This window comes from Oncorhynchus masou, chromosome 13 (assembly GCF_036934945.1).
Source record: "Oncorhynchus masou masou isolate Uvic2021 chromosome 13, UVic_Omas_1.1, whole genome shotgun sequence".
NCBI classification, from domain to species: Eukaryota; Metazoa; Chordata; class Actinopteri; order Salmoniformes; family Salmonidae; genus Oncorhynchus; species Oncorhynchus masou.
Window position 1 is genome coordinate 82,180,772 of NC_088224.1, and position 18,908 is coordinate 82,199,679.

Here is an 18,908-nt window from a genome sequence, read left to right on the forward strand (position 1 = left end):
AGAGAGGGAGAGAGACACAGAGAGAGAGAAAGAGACAGAGAGAGAGAGCAGAGAGAGAGAGAGAGAGAGAGAGAGAGAGAGAGAGAGAGAGAGAGAGAGAGAGAGAGAGAGAGAGGGGTTGTTTTTAATCTTATGTCAATGTTACATAATGATGTGAAATAACAAATAACATAGTGGTTACACAAAGTTCAAAACCTCATTTAGTGTAAATCTCTGTTTTCTCGGTCTCATAATCTCTCTCAGTCAGCCTATCTCTCTGGGTTAAGGCAACCAGGCATTAGCTCTCTCTGCACAGTAAATGTCAGGGGTATGCTTGGCTGAGACCTAGCAGAGCGGAGGTAAAAAAACACTAAGTGCTATTATCAACCTTCCATTCTGCTCTTTTATTCTCTCTCTACTGTCCCCCATGCACATGACATTTCTCTAAGAATTCCATAGAGTGCAAAAAAAAAGTGCTTTCTTTCAAGAGAACACTGGGAATTAAGTCAACCTTGGCACTGTGCTTTATCCTGGGTTATTCACAGAGACCAGGATAGACACTGAACAAAGCTAAGCTGAGGCTGTAGCAGCCTGTTTTGTGTTCTGTGCTGCGTTTGTTGTGTTGTGTTCCGTGCTGCCCGTGTTGTGTTCCGTGCTGCCCGTGTTGTGTTCCGTGCTGCCCGTGTTGTGTTCCGTGCTGCCCGTGTTGTGTTCCGTGCTGCCTGTGTGATTGTGCTTGTGTTGTAATGTGATAGTTGAAAAGGCCTGGCTGTTCAACTACCACAGCGACAGCTCTGTGTCACCAGTGAGGTAACACTCGTCAACCCTTCCTATGATTCTGACCCTTCATCTGACTAATGCTAACGTCATTACACATACATTAACCCCTCCCTTGTTCTTTCTCTCTGCTTCTTTCTCCCTCTCTCATCTTCCTCTGTCTCCCTGGTCTTCTCTTTCCTCTCATCTTTGACTGTAATCAGAGAGTAAACATTGTAAATGCGCAGGGAGATGAGAGTAGTCCTATAACTGCAGTAGCACCACCCAGTGACAGTGACGTGACTCTGGGCGACACCAGAGAGACGCTGCCTGGAGATCTCAGTTGAAGGCACGTCAGGCCTATTCCGCAAATGAACCTCAATTACAGCAATGCTAGCTGCTTAAACGTGGCCAACTCAAGCAGAACAATCACATTTGGGCGAAGAAATTACAATGGCTCTTACGCAATGACCTCAGTGTGCCTCATAATTCACATACACTGTTTTAATCTGGGCATACTTTCCATTATAGCCCAGCACTCAGACCTTGTTCAATCATCATCACCATCCAACCTACTGTTAAGACAACACAGCTATTCACTGTTCATCTTGACAATTCCTATCCAACACACAACCAATATCAGGGACACTTCATACCCTACAATCTATGTCTCTCTCTCCCTCTCCCGCTCCCTCTCTCACACATACACATGCACATGCAGCACATGCAGCACACACACACACACACACACACACACACACACACACACACACACACACACACACACACACACACACACACACACACACACACACACACACACACACACACACACACACACACACACACACAGCAGCGGCAGTGATGGAGCAAGGGCCACTAGAGACCTCAGGTGCCCATCAGTGTGCCACCAGGGAGGCTAGAAGTGAGCATAAGCAGCCCAGACTCTGCCATGCCACCACAGATGACGACAAGCTCTATGATCAGACAGGAGTATCTGGAGGTCCTCAGAATAACACAGGGTCATGGCTTCATGTCCACTAGTCTACATGCTAAGCGATTCTTCTTGTTCTATTCCTGCTCGAATAACAGCAAACTATAGTATAGACTAAGAGACCTCGTACTAGACAACTGGTCACTAATAATGGGGAATATGTGGCCGTTCTTGTATGGCCAACATTTAGATTCAAGGGTAAATTTTATTTTTACTTGATTCCATTAAACCTTAGCCAATAAACACTGTAATTTTCCTGTAACTGCAGGAGCACATGTCAAAACTAATCATTTTCTAACCAAAGCATATTTGGATCTATCCCTCTCAGTTCAATCTCTCCAGCTCCCACTTCCTGTTTTGTTTTTCCCTCCTTATTTTGGTTCTCTCTCCCCTTCCCACTCCCCTTCCCTCTCTCTCTGTCTCCAGCAGCAACACACTATTAATCACAAAACACTAAACACTGTCTGACTGCCATTCACACAGCCTGCCTTTGTTGCCCATGTTGCCCAGTAAATGCAACTACAGACCTTTTTGTCTGCATAAGTGGACTCTTAGAGATGGCTCCTCCCTTCCCAAGGACCCACAGATTACCCCTGAAAGGCTGGGTGATGGGTAGTGGTGAAGAGAAGAGGGGAGGTGGGGGAGGAGAGGGGGGAGAGGGGAGGAGGGTGACAGAGAAATGATTGGGAGGAGTGAATCACTGCTCAGAGAGAGGTGCGCCACTCTCCCTCCGGCCATCCAGCCATGCCTTCAGCCAGCGCTTAGCAACCAGTGGGTTTGGCTGAACAGAGAGTGAGGGACAGCAAAGAGAGAAAAGAAAGACAGAGAATAAGAGGGAGAGAGAGCAGAGGGCAGACACAGAGAGAGACACACAGACCAATAGAGAGAGCGAGAGAGGTAGAGAGCGAGGTAGAGAGAGGTAGAGAGAGAGAGAGAGAGAGAGAGAGAGAGAGAGGTAGAGAGAGGTAGAGTGTAGAGCGAGAGGTAGAGGTAGAGAGAGATAGAGGGAGAGAAAGAGGTAGAGAGAGAGGTTGGGAGAGGTAGAGGGAGAGAGAGAGAGAGAAAGAGAGAGAGAGAGAGAGAGAGAGAGAGGTAGAGGTAGAGAGAGATAGAGAGAGAGGAAGAGGTAGAGAGATGTAGAGAGAGAAGTAGAGTGAGAGGTAGAGAGAGAGAGAGAGAGAGGTAGAGAGAGGGGTAGAGAGAGGTAGAGAGAGGTAGAGAGAGAGGTAGAGAGAGGTAGAGGTAGAGAGAGAGGTAGAGAGAGAGGTAGAGAGAGGTAGAGAGAGAGGTAGAGAGGTAGAGAGAGAGGTAGAGGTAGCGGTAGAGAGAGGTAGAGAGAGGTAGAGAGAGAAGTAGAGAGAGAGGTAGAGAGAGAGGTAGAGAGGTAGAGAGAGAGGTAGAGGTAGCGGTAGAGAGAGGTAGAGAGAGATAGAGTGTAGAGAGAGAGGTAGAGAGAGAGGTAGAGGTGGAGGGAGATAGAGAGAGAGGAAGAGGTAGAGAGATGTAGAGAGAGGAAGAGGTAGAGAGATGTAGAGAGAGAGGTAGAGAGAGAGAGAGGGGTAAAGGTAGAGGTAGAGAGAGGTAGAGAGAGGTAGAGAGAGAGGTAGAGAGAGAGGTAGAGGTAGAGAGAGAGGTAGAGAGAGAGGTAGAGGTAGAGAGAGAGGTAGAGAGGTAGAGAGAGAGGTAGAGGTAGCAGTAGAGAGAGGTAGAGAGAGGTAGAGAGTAGAGAGAGAGGTAGAGAGAGAGGTGGAGAGAGAGGTAGAGAGAGAGAGAGAGGTAAAGGTAGAGGTAGAGAGAGGTAGAGAGAGAGGTAGAGAGAGAGAGAGAGAGGTAAAGGTAGAGGTAGAGAGAGGTAGAGAGAGAGGTAGAGAGAGAGGTAGAGAGAGGTAGAGGTAGAGAGAGAGGTAGAGAGAGAGGTAGAGAGAAAGATAAATAAAGAGAGAGCAGATATATAGAGAGAGAATCCATGTTCCCGCTACAGAGGGGACTAGACTCCCAGACTCCGTAGGGAGACTGCTAAAAACACGATACAGAAACCGAAGACTATCTAAAAAGGACAAAGGTGGAGAGGAGGGAGCAGGGGCCCCAGTGTCAACCCCTGCCTTCAACAAATAAAATCAAAATGTTCCATTTTTTTAAAGCTGTACAAACAACACTAAGCAAACGCTAGTAAGTGTGATTCATTGCTTACGACAAAGCAAGTGTTGACATTACTAATGCAATAGATGACACATTTTGTGACTTCCGCTTCCTCATTCAAAAATGGCTTAATGGCACAAGGTCAATAGGTTTTTAGCCTTGGTGTGTGTGTGTGTGCGTGTGTGCGTGTGTGTGTGTGTGTGTGTGTGTGTGTGTGTGTGTGTGTGTGTGTGTGTGTGTGTGTGTGTGTGTGTGTGTGTGTGTGTGAGTGTGTGTGTGTGTGCTTGTATGAGGGGTGATGAACACTTCCGTCCAGTAAGCATGATTCAGACATTAGGATTGTGATTTGTGACACTGCAAACCTCATTGTTAGTGTGGTGTCTGCCTATCTCCTCTTTCCATTAGTCACATAATTGATCAAGACCATATCAGGCCTCCTGTCACCTGATTTATGATTTATGGTAGTCATCACATTTACTCTGCAGTTGAGGTTCATTTAACGCCTCTATTAAACTGGCTCCCTTGTAGGCCAATGATTCCCACGAAGCCTTGTAAAATCATAAACATTGTGCTGACTTTGCACTCCCCGCTATATTAGTTGAGGAGGAGGCTTGACTTTTAACAGTGTGGGAGCAATAAATTAAATTGTATAAATTACTTTCACAATTACCAACAGCATCACCATTAAAGATTGATGAAACAACAGTGAGGTAATGAATCGACTGCCAGTCATGTTTAAAGTCTACTAGTTATTATTCAGCAGGAATACATGATGTACTATGTGCCCCTCACTTGGCTTGGGTCCTGGACTGAATTTGAAAGCAATCACATATATTTCCACACCCGTCTCTCCATAAAACAAGCACAGCTACACCTGTGAGCTCAGCTACGTCAAACAACAGAGCAGGTGGAATTCAATTTTGTAATAAATAAATAAGCAGATCTAACCATCTCCCTGTCGATAAATTCTTTAGAGATACAAATCAGAAGTCAATCAGTGAATGAATCGTTGATCAACCCGTACAGTGTTGAATCAGACGCTGGAATTGTAGTGCACACCTTTTTAAAACGTTGCTGTTGTTGTTACCCTATGTTCATTTGCACACCTTTGGGTTACTGTGGGTACAGTGGCCGGGTCTACTGACCCCCAGGTGTCAAAAGGCTAGATACCATCATGCAGAATGTGGCTATGCGCTGATTCTGTTGCCAAGGAGACAAGTGAGGTGGGTATTTCTTGAATGACTAAGATTTTTTTTTCTCACCAAATATAACTACTTTATATGAAATCATTTTTGGTTTTTTATTTGGGTGACTTCAATATGCATTTCGTGCAAGACAGAAGGCAAAAATATCTGACATTTCAGTTTGCGTTGACTTCAAAGCCAAAAACCATTTTATAACTCCTTTCAGAGATACGATTCCAGATTATAGAAAGAACATTCCCCAAGTAGTCCCCTGATAAACAGTCTACCAAGTCTCCAATTAATTGTAAAATAAAACACATGCATAATCTAACTCTCCGTGGCATGACCAGCGATATGAGAAGACTATTACATAGTCTATCATATAAAGTGTATATCAACATTATCCATCGTTAAAACTGTATGGGGTAAAGTCAAAAATAAGGATACAAATCTGAAGAACCTCTAAATGCAAGAGTTGAACTTTACGATATTTTATAGAGCACCATTCTTTCTCAATATTATACACATATAACTCCACAACACAATGAGTTTGATAACATGTGAAATTCCATAAATAACTTACCATCAACTTGAAAGTACAATAATCCAGCAACAAGGATGAACGCTAGCGGACCCATACTGGCATATTAAACATCCACGGATTGTGCGCAAATCCTTGGACTTTGCCAGGAAAATATGTCCAAAAAGCAGCAAATGTACTTATTTTAATAGTTCGAGTTTTATATAGGTCCTAGTTACTGACTAAAGCCAGTTGTGATGTCCAATAATTTAGAGGATTCATTGTAGCCCGCTCGTTCGAGCCCGGGATCGATTAATATCCACAGCCGTAAGAACCAAATCAGTCTCTCGCGATCATCTGAAATTCCAGCTGTTTGTCCCACGAGTTAACTTGCAATGGTCATGTCTATTTTTCCAATATGTACGCAACTATACAATATCATATTACAACCTAAAAGAAAATATAAACTGTGTATACTGGATTGAAGAGAAACGCCTCCAATCATGTAGTTGCAGTCTTGGTTTCGGCTCCTTGAGACGCGTCTCATGGACGGACGGACACCTCGCAAATCTTCATGTCTCTCCACCGTTCCTCATCAATACATAGATAGCCAAGTCTAAATGTGTATGCACAAACCCCAAAACCCCATGTACTTCAGTCCATAAGCAAATGTTTACATTTCATTGGGAACCCGCTGTCCAAGATCACATGTGCCTAGCCTGTGCCTAAGCACTGTAAATGTACAGTCAAGTCAGTTGAACAGCCTATTGGTTTCTGTATAGCGCTACCTCTAGGAGCCCATGGTCTATGCTCACTCCACACAGCCTCAGCGCGGACTGACACACATACACCAAACAAGTATCCGGAGGGGGAGGAGAAAGGCAGGGAGGGAGGGAGAGAGAGAAGGGTGGATGTAGGAGAGTAGACGGAGTGCGCTCCAGCGTACATTGGCCAAAGTCATATTGCTGTAACTGACTGTGAAGTTCATACGACGTGGACCCGTTCCACAGGTATGCTGCTACATACCACTCGAGTGACTTTGAAGTACTAGGGTCATTCTGTCCTTGACCCACCGGAAGTAGCCTCACTCAGCAGGCTCGCATAGCCTATCGTATTCTTTTAGAGGTTAACAGTGAAATTATGCACAATCTTAGAAATTATTCAAATATAGCCACCTAATTCATATCTATAATGTTGATCTGAAGGGGGGAAAACATATTAAAAGGCCAAATGTGATTTTCCTATGTTAAATATGTTTCCAAGAAGAACTGAAATGTCAGCCTGTTTTGGTGGGTAACACCACCAGGTGGCAAATTATTGAATTTACCAAGAGAAGTAAGTTAAGAGCAAATTCTTAATTACAATGACAGTCTAGGAACAGATTTTTACCTTATCAGCTCTGAGATTCGATCTAGAAACCTTTCGGATACTGGCCCAATGCTCTAACCATTTGGCTACCTGCAGCTGTAATAGACAAGTAGGAAAGCGAGTTCCAAACCTCTCTGCCAATAACTGCTAGTTTTCATCCCGCTCCCCACCATTCAACTAGCAAACAAAAAGTATTGCTTTAGAAATTACTAAATACTTTTCTTTTTGACCATAAAAAAAATCACAGCAAGTTGCTTAATTGTTACCCAGAAAAGCCTACTTTTCGTGGTGAAATATAAATATTGATATATATTTTTCTGTGCCCAGACATAATTGCATTTCTGTGTTCATAGACAGCAAATCGAGGTAGATCTTATAATTCTGTGTGTCATTGATATTTGATGTGGGTGGCCTGAATGTGTCGGACAGTGAGTGGCAGCGCAGCAATGATTGCGCCATTAGTCATCTGTTAGCTGTGGCGCGTGGTGCGCACGCACATTAAACATGCAGGGCGCAAGAAGATTGTCAACAGAACAATATATTCAGAGACAAGCACAATTAAAAATTTGACCTCATGAGCTAAAATTGACCGATAATAATTAGACCTGGGATTATTGGTGATGAAAAACTAACATTGAGACCAAGCAGTCCCTCCATATGAAATGCAGAGGGAGGCTGGGCTGCAGGTACAACCATTCTACCATCTCCATCAGTCTATGGCTCAACACTTTATTATATCCTACTGTAGCCTGGTGTAGGATTTTAAACAGAAAAAAGTAGATTTGTGGAACATAGCATCAACAAAAATGATCAATTAAAGAAGATTCGAGCCTATGCACACAGAGCTGTTCGATCTCAAAGTTTCGGGAATTTTTAAAACTTTATGTTTATAGTTGTATAGCGTGACATAAACATAATTCAATACAATTCCAATGCAAGAACACCTAAAAATTGTACCCCTCGCCGATTTCAACTGCCCCCTTAGTCACTTAATCCTGGCGCTGGGTCTGGCTGTTCTTCATCCCCAGGATAGTGGACAGTGACGTACAGGAGACGCACCCGACTGTAGACCTCTCTACTAGACAGGCTCTTACTGTGTGAGCTCTGAGCTCCCCCTAATGGCAGCAATCATCATGACAACCCACTAACCCTGATTCCAGCATATCAACAGTATTCTGTGGAAAAGGTCTGTGCTATCTGCACTAGGGTGTTGAGCAATGAGCAGCATACTGAAGAGGAAGCCTACACTCTCTAAGTACCCTATCCTATATCAATGTAATTCCCTCTAGGCTATACATGTATTATAAACAAACACTGGTTACAGTTTACCATACATTTTACTGAGATTTGGTTGAAAATAGGCCTTTGACAGACCTATGGAGCAAACCAACACAGCATTAAGGGGGCTTGACACCGAGTAGTTGGCCTAGCACTAGAAGGCTGGTGGCTGGTGTCTTTGAACCTGTACAGACAACACTCTACTGGGTCTACACTGTGGCAGTGGGTGGTGTCTTTGAACCTGTACAGACAACACTCTCTACTGGGTCTACACTGTGGCAGTGGGTGGTGTCTTTAAACCTGGACAGACAACACTCTACTGGGTCTACACTGTGGCAGTGGGTGGTGTCTTTGAACCTGTACAGACAGCACTCTACTGGGTCTACACTGTGGCAGTGGGTGGTGTCTTTGAACCTGTACAGACAGCACTCTACTGGGTCTACACTGTGGCAGTGGGTGGTGTCTTTGAACCTGTACAGACAGCACTCTACTGGGACACTGTGGCACTCTGTGGCAGTGGGTGGTGTCTTTGAACCTGTACAGACAGCACTCTACTGGGTCTACACTGTGGCACTACAGGGTCTACACTGTGGCAGTGGGTGGTGTCTTTGAACCTGTACAGACAACACTCTCTACTGGGTCTACACTGTGGCAGTGGGTGGTGTCTTTAAACCTGGACAGACAACACTCTCTACTGGGTCTACACTGTGGCAGTGGGTGGTGTCTTTAAACCTGGACAGACAACACTCTCTACAGGGTCTACACTGTGGCAGTGGGTGGTGTCTTTAAACCTGGACAGACAACACTCTCTACTGGGTCTACACTGTGGCAGTGGGTGGTGTCTTTGGACAGACAAAACCTGGACAGACAACACTCTCTACAGGGTCTACACTGTGGCAGTGGGTGGTGTCTTTAAACCTGGACAGACAACACTCTCTACTGGGTCTACACTGTGGCAGTGGGTGGTGTCTTTAAACCTGGACAGACAACACTCTCTACAGGGTCTACACTGTGGCAGTGGGTGGTGTCTTTAAACCTGGACAGACAACACTCTCTACAGGGTCTACACTGTGGCAGTGGGTGGTGTCTTTAAAACTGGACAGACAACACTCTCTACAGGGTCTACACTGTGGCAGTGGGTGGTGTCTTTAAACCTGGACAGACAAAACTCTCTACAGGGTCTACACTGTGGCAGTGGGTGGTGTCTTTAAACCTGGACAGACAACACTCTCTACAGGGTCTACACTGTGGCAGTGGGTGGTGTCTTTAAACCTGGACAGACAAAACTCTCTGGCAGTGGGGGTCTACACTACATGGCAGTGGGTGGTGTCTTTAAACCTGGACAGACAACACTCTCTACAGGGTCTACACTGTGGCAGCCCCACAGGCTGGAATGCCCCTTTTCAAATTCTACATCAAAGACAAGTACACAACCAAGCTCATAAAAAAATGTAACTTCTATTATCAGTGGCTGAATCACACAGAGCCACACATAGTGTACACACACAGGTTTACAGACCCACACCGTCAGCATACTGGGATCCATTTCTATTGGCTTGAATAAAAGCTTTAGCTGCACATGGTCTTTCTCATCTTTGTTTGTTTGTCAGGCTGCATGTTAGAGCTTGCCCTATAACCGCCTTGCTTGAATCGCAACATGTTGTAAGTTTACTAGTTCTCTCCCATTGCAGGCAATGCTGTCAGCAGGCCAGACATAGTGATTTGTCTTCATATTTTAATGTTTGTGAGCTGCATGCAAATGCTCCCTCTTTTCTCAGTGCCTCTACTCCTTCTCTCCTTCCTAAATGTCTATGGCGCACACACACACACACACACACAAATACACAGACACACAGACACACAGACACACAAATACACAGACACACAGACACACAGACACACAGACACACAGACACACAGACACACACACACACACACACACACACACACACACACACACACACACACACACACAAACACACAGCAGGGTTTCCGTTAACCGGTAATAGCCCAAAAATAGAAAAGCCAATAAATAAAATTGGTGCCAGCCAATTGTCCGGGAGAAGAAGAAAAAAATCCCATTGTGAAATAATGTTTATTATCCTCTTCATTGATGGAAGTACCAGTCCATGGAAATACATTTGACTGGTCATGCTTATCGGTCTATAGGTTCATTTGCATAATTTAGTGAAATTAAATTGTCTATAGGCGATTTGCATAATTTAGTGGAATTAAATTAGTACTTGTGTACAATACATTTGTTATGTATCTTATTTAGGCAAACATCATACAGATACAGAGAGTTTGAGTGGAAAATCTGTCAGACAGCATGAAAGCTGCTGCTACAGCATCTCAAACACCTCACACAGCATAGGCAACAGAAGGCAGGCTTCATCAGCACCTCACACAGCATAGGCAACAGAAGGCAGGCTTCATCAGCACCTCACACAGCTTAGGCAACAGAAGGCAGGCTTCATCAGCACCTCACACAGCATAGGCAACAGAAGGCAGGCTTCATCAGCACCTCACACAGCTTAGGCAACAGAAGGTAAGCTTCATCAGCACCTCACACAGCATAGGCAACAGAAGGCAGGCTTCATCAGCACCTCACACAGCTTAGGCAACAGAAGGCAGGCTTCATCAGCACCTCACACAGCATAGGCAGGCTTCATCAGAAGGCAGGCTTCATCAGCACCTCACACAGCATAGGCAACAGAAGGCAGGCTTCATCAGCACCTCACACAGCTTAGGCAACAGAAGGCAGGCTTCATCAGCACCTCACACAGCATAGGCAACAGAAGGCAGGCTTCATCAGCACCTCACACAGCATAGGCAACAGAAGGCAGGCTTCATCAGCACCTCACACAGCATAGGCAACAGAAGGCAGGATTCATCAGCACCTCACACAGCATAGGCAACAGCATAGGCACAGCAGGAAGGCAGGCTTCATCAGCACCTCACACAGCATAGGCAACAGAAGGCAGGATTCATCAGCACCTCACACAGCATAGGCAACAGAAGGAAGGATTCATCAGCACCTCACACAGCATAGGCAACAGAAGGCAGGATTTATCAGCACCTCACACAGCACTTCACACACCATATCTGTGGAGGCAATTATTTTATATCAACTTTCTTTCATTGTCTAGTAGCTAAAAGGCACAAACATAGTCATATTAGCAACCCATGCTAGATGTTGCATATTAGATCATTCTAAATTTCCTAATGGAAACCCTGACACACCGACACACACCGACACACACACACACATCAACACACACACACACACACACACACACACACACACACACACACACACACACACACACACACACACACACACACACACACACACACACACACACACACACACACACACACACACACACACACACACACACACACACACACACACACACAGAGAGAAAAAGCGAGAGATAAAGAGAGATAGAGATAAAGAGAGAGCACGCGTGAGAGAAATAAAAAAAATAGAGAGGGAGGAATAAAGAGAGAGATAAAGAGAGAGAGAGAGAGAGAGAGAGAGGTAGAGACACAGCAGTAATGTGTTGTACCATATAGGTGAAAGTAGGTCGACAACGAAAGGAAAAGAGTTGGAAAAATGTCTTTATTGATGGAGAAGTAAAGGATAGAATCTCCATCCCTTTATCCCCTGTCTTCAATCTGCCCACTGTATCTCTGGATCTTTAGCAGAGGCCTACTCCCCAGGGTGCTAAATATCGGACCAAAGTGGATTTATTTTAATTAAAAGCGAGGGTATGTTTACTCAGGGCCAGGCCTGCTATGTGAAAATGAGACATTGAGTCTGAGCACAAAGCCAGGGTCTGATAAGTTATGGGCAGCCTGGTAGGAGCTGATCCAACGCTTCCCTCGAGGAGGAACATTCCGCTTTTTTAATTAAGTTGGCATTGACAAAGGTACAAACTGATGGGTTTTTGCAAAGTGACGACATTCTTTATGTTCCAGTGGCTACTGAGATCCTGAGCAGCTATTGTATTTGCACACAAACAGAGATTCTGTTTCTATAGTGTGAACACGATGTCAACTATCTTGAGAGTTGTGACTAAGGACATCTACTTGTTGGTCCATCACAAAACTGATGTTGATATTATTCACTTGAATCATGCATTTCTTTTTGTTGCACTGCTTGTCTTTGCTCTGTTAGGAAACTGACCTTAGAACAGGTCATGAAATGAGAAGTGAATCTGCTAACACATTTACAATAATAAAAAGGGATGGAGGAAATAGCAGTGAGTGCAACGTCCAGGTGATTATTAGTCAGCATTAGAGAGGAGAACTCAGAGTGTGAAAACAGAGGGCAACACATTCTAGTGAACAGTGCAGGCAGGATGCAACACAACACATTCTAGTGAACCGTGCAGGCAGGATGCAACACAACACATTCTAGTGAACCATGCAGGTAGGGTGCAACACAACACATTCTAGTGAACCGTGCAGGCAGGATGCAACACAACACATTCTAGTGAACCATGCAGGTAGGGTGCAACACAACACATTCTAGTGAACAGTGCAGGCAGGATGCAACACAACACATTCTAGTGAACCATGCAGGTAGGGTGCAACAAAGAGTAAACAATACTACTCCCCTTTCTCCTCTCCTCTCCTCTCCTCTCCTCTCCTCTCCTCTCCTCTCCTCTCCTCTCCTCTCCTCTCCTCTCCTCTCCTCTCCTCTCCTCTCCTCTCCTCTCCTCTCCTCTCCTCTCCTCTCCTCTCCTCTCCTCTCCCCTCCCCTCCTCTCCTCTCCTCTCCCCTGCACATTGACAGCTGACTGCACACACCTGCCACATGCTCAATTGAACCATTTATTTTGACCTAAACAAATCAAGCCTCTATTACTGTCAACTAATTTGTGCAATTATGTTTATTTAATTAGATAAAACCTAATAATCAATCAGACGTTTCCCTCCTTTTGTCTCGAGGCCATCTGGTGACTTTTGAGGTCCATCATTCAAAGACTGATTGTGCCATCTGGCTGACAAGAATTGTGTAGTATCCTCAGTCCAAGCTGAGGTCCATCATTACAAAGACTGATTGTGATTTCTCATAAAGGTAGTATCCTCAGTCCAAGCTGAGGTCCATCACTACAAAGACTGATTGTGATTTCTCATAAAGGTAGTATCCTCAGTCCAAGCTGAGGTCATCATCGGTCCAAGCTGAGGTCCATCATTACAAAGACTGATTGTGATTTCTCATAAAGGTAGTATCCTCGGTCCAAGCTGAGGTCCATCACTACAAAGACTGATTGTGATTTCTCATAAAGGTAGTATCCTCAGTCCAAGCTGAGGTCCATCATTACAAAGACTGATTGTGATTTCTCATAAAGGTAGTATCCTCGGTCCAAGCTGAGGTCCATCATTACAAAGACTGATTGTGATTTCTCATAAAGGTAGTATCCTCGGTCCAAGCTGAGGTCCATCATTACAAAGACTGATTGTGATTTCTCATAAAGGTAGTATCCAGTCTGAGGTCCATCATTACAAAGACTGATTGTGATTTCTCATAAAGGTCCATCATTACAAAGACTGATTGTGATTTCTCATAAGGTAGTATCCTCAGTCCAAGCTAGGTCCTCAAAGACTGATTGTGATTTCTCATAAAGGTAGTATCCTCGGTCAAGCTGAGGTCCATCACTACAAAGACTGATTGTGATTTCTCATAAAGGTAGTATCCTCAGTCCAAGCTGAGGTCCATCATTACAAAGACTGATTGTGATTTCTCATAAAGGTAGTATCCTCGGTCCAAGCTGAGGTCCATCATTACAAAGACTGATTGTGATTTCTCATAAAGGTAGTATCCTCGGTCCAAGCTGAGGTCCATCATTACAAAGACTGATTGTGATTTCTCATAAAGGTAGTATCCTCGGTCCAAGCTGAGGTCCATCATTACAAAGACTGATTGTGATTTCTCAGTATCCTCGGTCCAAGCTGAGGTCCATCATTACAAAGACTGATTGTGATTTCTCATAAAGGTAGTATCCTCAGTCCAAGCTGAGGTCCATCACTACAAAGACTGATTGTGATTTCTCATAAAGATGGCATTTGGTCAAGTTGATTCTCAAAGTCCTAATAATATTATAATTATAATTATATAATTATAATAATATTTGTTATGACCTCAGCTGGTCGTAAATAACTCTGAAGACTGTCCTTTATTTGTGTATTACTTCCACTACCTGATAATAAACTGTTTGTTTAGCACTGTATCAGTCTGTTAACTAATCTATCAGAGTACACAAGAGCACAGTGTACATTGAGAGAATGGTTCAGGGTTAAACGATGACTCCCCCAGCAGATTCAGAGTGATACCCACCCCTTGATTATCACCACACCCCTTGATTATCACATCCTGTAATTATTCCTGCTAATGATGGAGGAGATCCAGCGGGCGTGTAACCAGGCTGCTCTCATCTCGTTGTTGTTGTTTGTAATCAGGGAGGTATGTGTAGTTCAATAGGGGGCCTGCAGCTGTCGTAGGGTGGTATCTACAGTATGTAAAGTTAAGGACTGTAAAGCAACACACACACACACATACACACATACACACATACACACATACACACAAACCAAGGAGGAGAACCACTCTGGAAATCAATCACACTGTATCCTAATTGTATGTATACAAGTTCTATATCAAATGCAAACGAATGAATCAAACTCTGACAGCAAAGGAAAATAAATGCAGTGGTTTCAAGGCTGGAGAGAAATGGTTAGTTCCCCCTCCGGTGTGGCTAAGAGAAGAAAGGCTTTTTAATTGTGTGTGGGGTCATAGGTTCAGGTAGCAACATCACTCATGGTCAGATCAGTGGTATTAAGCGAGCTCTTGGCTGGACATCGTTAATGGCGGAGGATCCCCTTGCTGGGTCTGGGGCCTGGTGTGTGAATTACAATTAATTACTGCATTGTTGGGTTCAGAACTTGCAAGAAAGACATTTCAGTGTATTTGTCCACGTGACAGTAAAAGGTGAAACTTGATTAGGGGGTTGGGGGTACGGAGGCAGTGGGGATATGTGTCGGGCTGGTGTGATTAATGTAGATGTCAGCAGCTCTGCCTCCTCCCCCTCTCCCCCTGGCATCTGTAATGACACCTGGAGATGGCAGAATGGTTCTACCTGCAGCCCAGCCTCCCTCAGCAGGGCATAATTATTCCCAATGATCCTCATCTGTCAGCAGTCCTGTCACCCAACCCGGTTCACAGCCTTATAAATGGGCCCAGTCCTGTCACCCAACCCGGTTCACAGCCTTATAAATGGGCCCAGTCCTGTCACCCGACCAGGTTCACAGCCATATAAATGGGCCCAGTCCTGTCACCCGACCAGGTTCGCAGCCTTATAAATGGGCCCAGTCCTGTCACCCGACCAGGTTCACAGCCATATAAATGGGCCCAGTCCTGTCACCCGACCAGGTTCACAGCCATATAAATGGGCCCAGTCTTGTCACCCGACCCGGTTCACAGCCTTATAAATGGGCCCAGTCCTGTCACCCGACCCGGTTCACAGCCTTATAAATGGGCCCAGTCCTGTCACCCGACCCGGTTCACAGCCTTATAAATGGGCCCAGTCCTGTCACCCGACCCGGTTCACAGCCTTATAAATGGGCCCAGTCCTGTCACCCGACCCGGTTCACAGCCTTATAAATGGGCCCAGTCCTGTCACAAGTGGATATTAAGCTGTGCTCTGCCTTGCAGCATGGAAACACACACACACACACACACACACACACACACACACACACGCACACACGCACACACGCACACGGTAAAATCAAATACATTTTTATTGGGCACATACACATTTAGCAGATGTTATTGCGGGCGTAGCGAAATGGTTGTGTTTCTAGCTCCACAGTGCATACACACAAATACAGGATAAAATGATTTCCATATTTTGCAGGCTCAACCAACCCGCCTTTAACATGACCAAAGGATGGGTCTATATGATTCTCTAGTTTCCTCTCCCTCCATCACTCTGTAACACACATGACTGGTGTAACTAAATACAACATGTGTGGAGCAAGTCATGAACCTGTAGACATGATGCATTGTTTGGCCTACCTGGTTAAATAAAGGTGTTCTCAACTAGCCTACCTGGTTAAATAAAGCTATTCTCAACTTGCCTATCTGGTTATATAAAGCTGTTCTCAACTAGCCTACCTGGTCAAATAAAGCTGTTCTCAACTAGCCTACCTGGTTAAATAAAGGTGTTCTCAACTAGCCTACCTGGTTAAATAAAGATGTCCTCAACTACCCTACATGGTTAAATAAAGCTGTTCTCAACTAGCCTACCTGGTTAAATAAAGGTGTTCTCAACTAGCCTACCTGGTTAAATAAAGCAGTTCTCAACTAGCCTAGCTGGTTAAATAAAGCTGTTCTCAACTAGCCTACCTGGTTAAATAAAGGTGTTCTCAACTAGTCTACCTGGTTAAATAAAGCTGTTCTCAACTAGCCTACCTGGTTAAATAAAGCAGTTCTCAACTAGCCTAGCTGGTTAAATAAAGCTGTTCTCAACTAGCCTACCTGGTTAAATAAAGGTGTTCTCAACTAGTCTACCTGGTTAAATAAAGCTGTTCTCAACTAGCCTACCTGGTTAAAAAAGGTGTTCTCAACTAGCCTACCTGGTTAAATAAAGGTGTTCTCAACTAGCCTACCTGGTTAAATAAAGGTGTTCTCAACTAGCCTACCTGGTTAAATAAAGGTGTTCTCAACTAGCTTACCTGGTTAAATAAAGTTGTTCTCAACTAGCCTACCTGGTTAAATAAAGGTGTTCTCAACTAGTCTACCTGGTTAAATAAAGCTGTTCTCAACTAGCCTACCTGGTTAAAAAAGGTGTTCTCAACTAGCCTACCTGGTTAAATAAAGGTGTTCTCAACTAGCCTACCTGGTTAAATAAAGGTGTTCTCAACTAGCCTACCTGGTTAAATAAAGGTGTTCTCAACTAGCCTAGCTGGTTAAATAAAGGTGTTCTCAAATAGCCTACATGGTTGAATAAAGTTGTTCTCAACTAGCCTACCTGGTTAAATAAAGTTGTTCTCAACTAGCCTACCTGGTTGAATAAAGTTGTTTTCAACTAGCCTACATGGTTAAATAAAGTTGTTCTCAACTAGCCTACCTGGTTAAATAAAGTTGTTCTCAACTAGCCTACCTGGTTAAATAAAGGTGTTCTCAACTAGCCTAGCTGGTTAAATAAAGGTGTTCTCAACTAGCCTACCTGGTTGAATAAAGTTGTTCTCAACTAGCCTACCTGGTTGAATAAAGTTGTTCTCAACTAGCCTACATGGTTAAATAAAGGTGAAATGAAAAAAAAAGTGTTTAAAAAAAACACGGAACATGAAACAGACAGATTTCTCAGGTAACTGTTTAGCGGTAGTGGAAGAGGAAACCAGACAGAAGCCTAATGTAATGAGATGGATGGTATCAGAGGCACCATGCTTCAGAGTCAGCCTTAGACCAACACAGGTCAGCCTGCCAGAGGGAGAGGAGCGGCTATGACACACAAAAGAGGAGATCATCATACAGACAAATTCCACACTTCCGTGATGATGTCATTACTAAGGAGCTACTGTGTAATAACGTCTTGTCAAAGCCTTCCCAAGACATGTCAAGACACAATAACACCGGGACCTCTTCCACATTGAAGACTCTCGGCTGAACATACTGGGTCCCCCTTCACACTGAAGATCCTGGGCTGAACATACTGGGTCCCCCTTCACACTGAAGATCCTGGGCTGAACATACTGGGTCCCCCTTTACTCTGAAGACCCTGGGCTGAACACACTGGGTCCCCTTCACATTGAAGATCCTGGGCTGAACACACTAGGTCCTCTTCACATTGAAGATCCTGGGCTGAACACACTAGGTCCTCTTCACATTGAAGATCCTGGGCTGAACATACTGGGTCCCCCTTCACACTGAAGACCCTGGGCTGAACACACTGGGTCCCCTTCACACTGAAGATCCTGGGCTGAACATACTGGGTCCCCCTTCACACTGAAGACCCTGGGCTGAACATACTGGGTCCCCCTTCACATTGAAGACCCTGGGCTGAACATACTGGGTCCCCCTTCACACTGAAGATCCTGGGCTGAACATACTGGGTCCCCCTTCACACTGAAGACCCTGGGCTGAACACACTGGGTCCCCCTTCACATTGAAGATCCTGGGCTGAACATACTGGGTCCCCCTTCACACTGAAGATCCTGGGCTGAACATACTGGGTCACCCTTCACACTGAAGACCCTGGGCTGAACACACTGGGTCCCCCTTCACATTGAAGATCCTGGGCTGAACATACAGGGTCCCCCTTCACACTGAAGATCCTGGGCTGAACATACTGGGTCCCCCTTCACACTGAAGACCCTGGGCTGAACACACTGGGTCCCCTTCACATTGAAAACCCTGGGCTGAACATACTGGGTCCTCTTCACATTGAAGACCCTGGGCTGAACAGAGGGAAAGATTAAACACATGCCCTAGTCTATTGGCCTTAGACCATGTCAAGATCCATCTTCCCGCCTCTCTCCTTCACCCCCATCATCATTATCACAACATCCAAATCGGACCTATCTCACTCTCTCTGAGACCTTTCACATTTTTCTAAACGGATCTGCTCTGGAGTCATGACTCTAAGACCACATTTGGCAGATGACTGATCGAAGGC

The 18,908-nt window shown here is 44.8% G+C and overlaps 1 protein-coding gene across 1 annotated transcript in view; it reads right to left on the minus strand.

The window, feature by feature from the left end:
* Positions 1 to 6,392, minus strand: part of robo2 (roundabout, axon guidance receptor, homolog 2 (Drosophila)) — a 428,769-nt gene extending 422,377 nt beyond the window's left edge. The window contains exon 1 of the mRNA XM_064985273.1: positions 5,636 to 6,392. Coding sequence (XP_064841345.1) covers positions 5,636 to 5,690 — 55 coding nt within the window. The 5' untranslated portion in view covers positions 5,691 to 6,392. The remainder of the gene's footprint in view (positions 1 to 5,635) is intronic.
* Between the last annotated feature and the right edge of the window lie 12,516 nt (positions 6,393 to 18,908).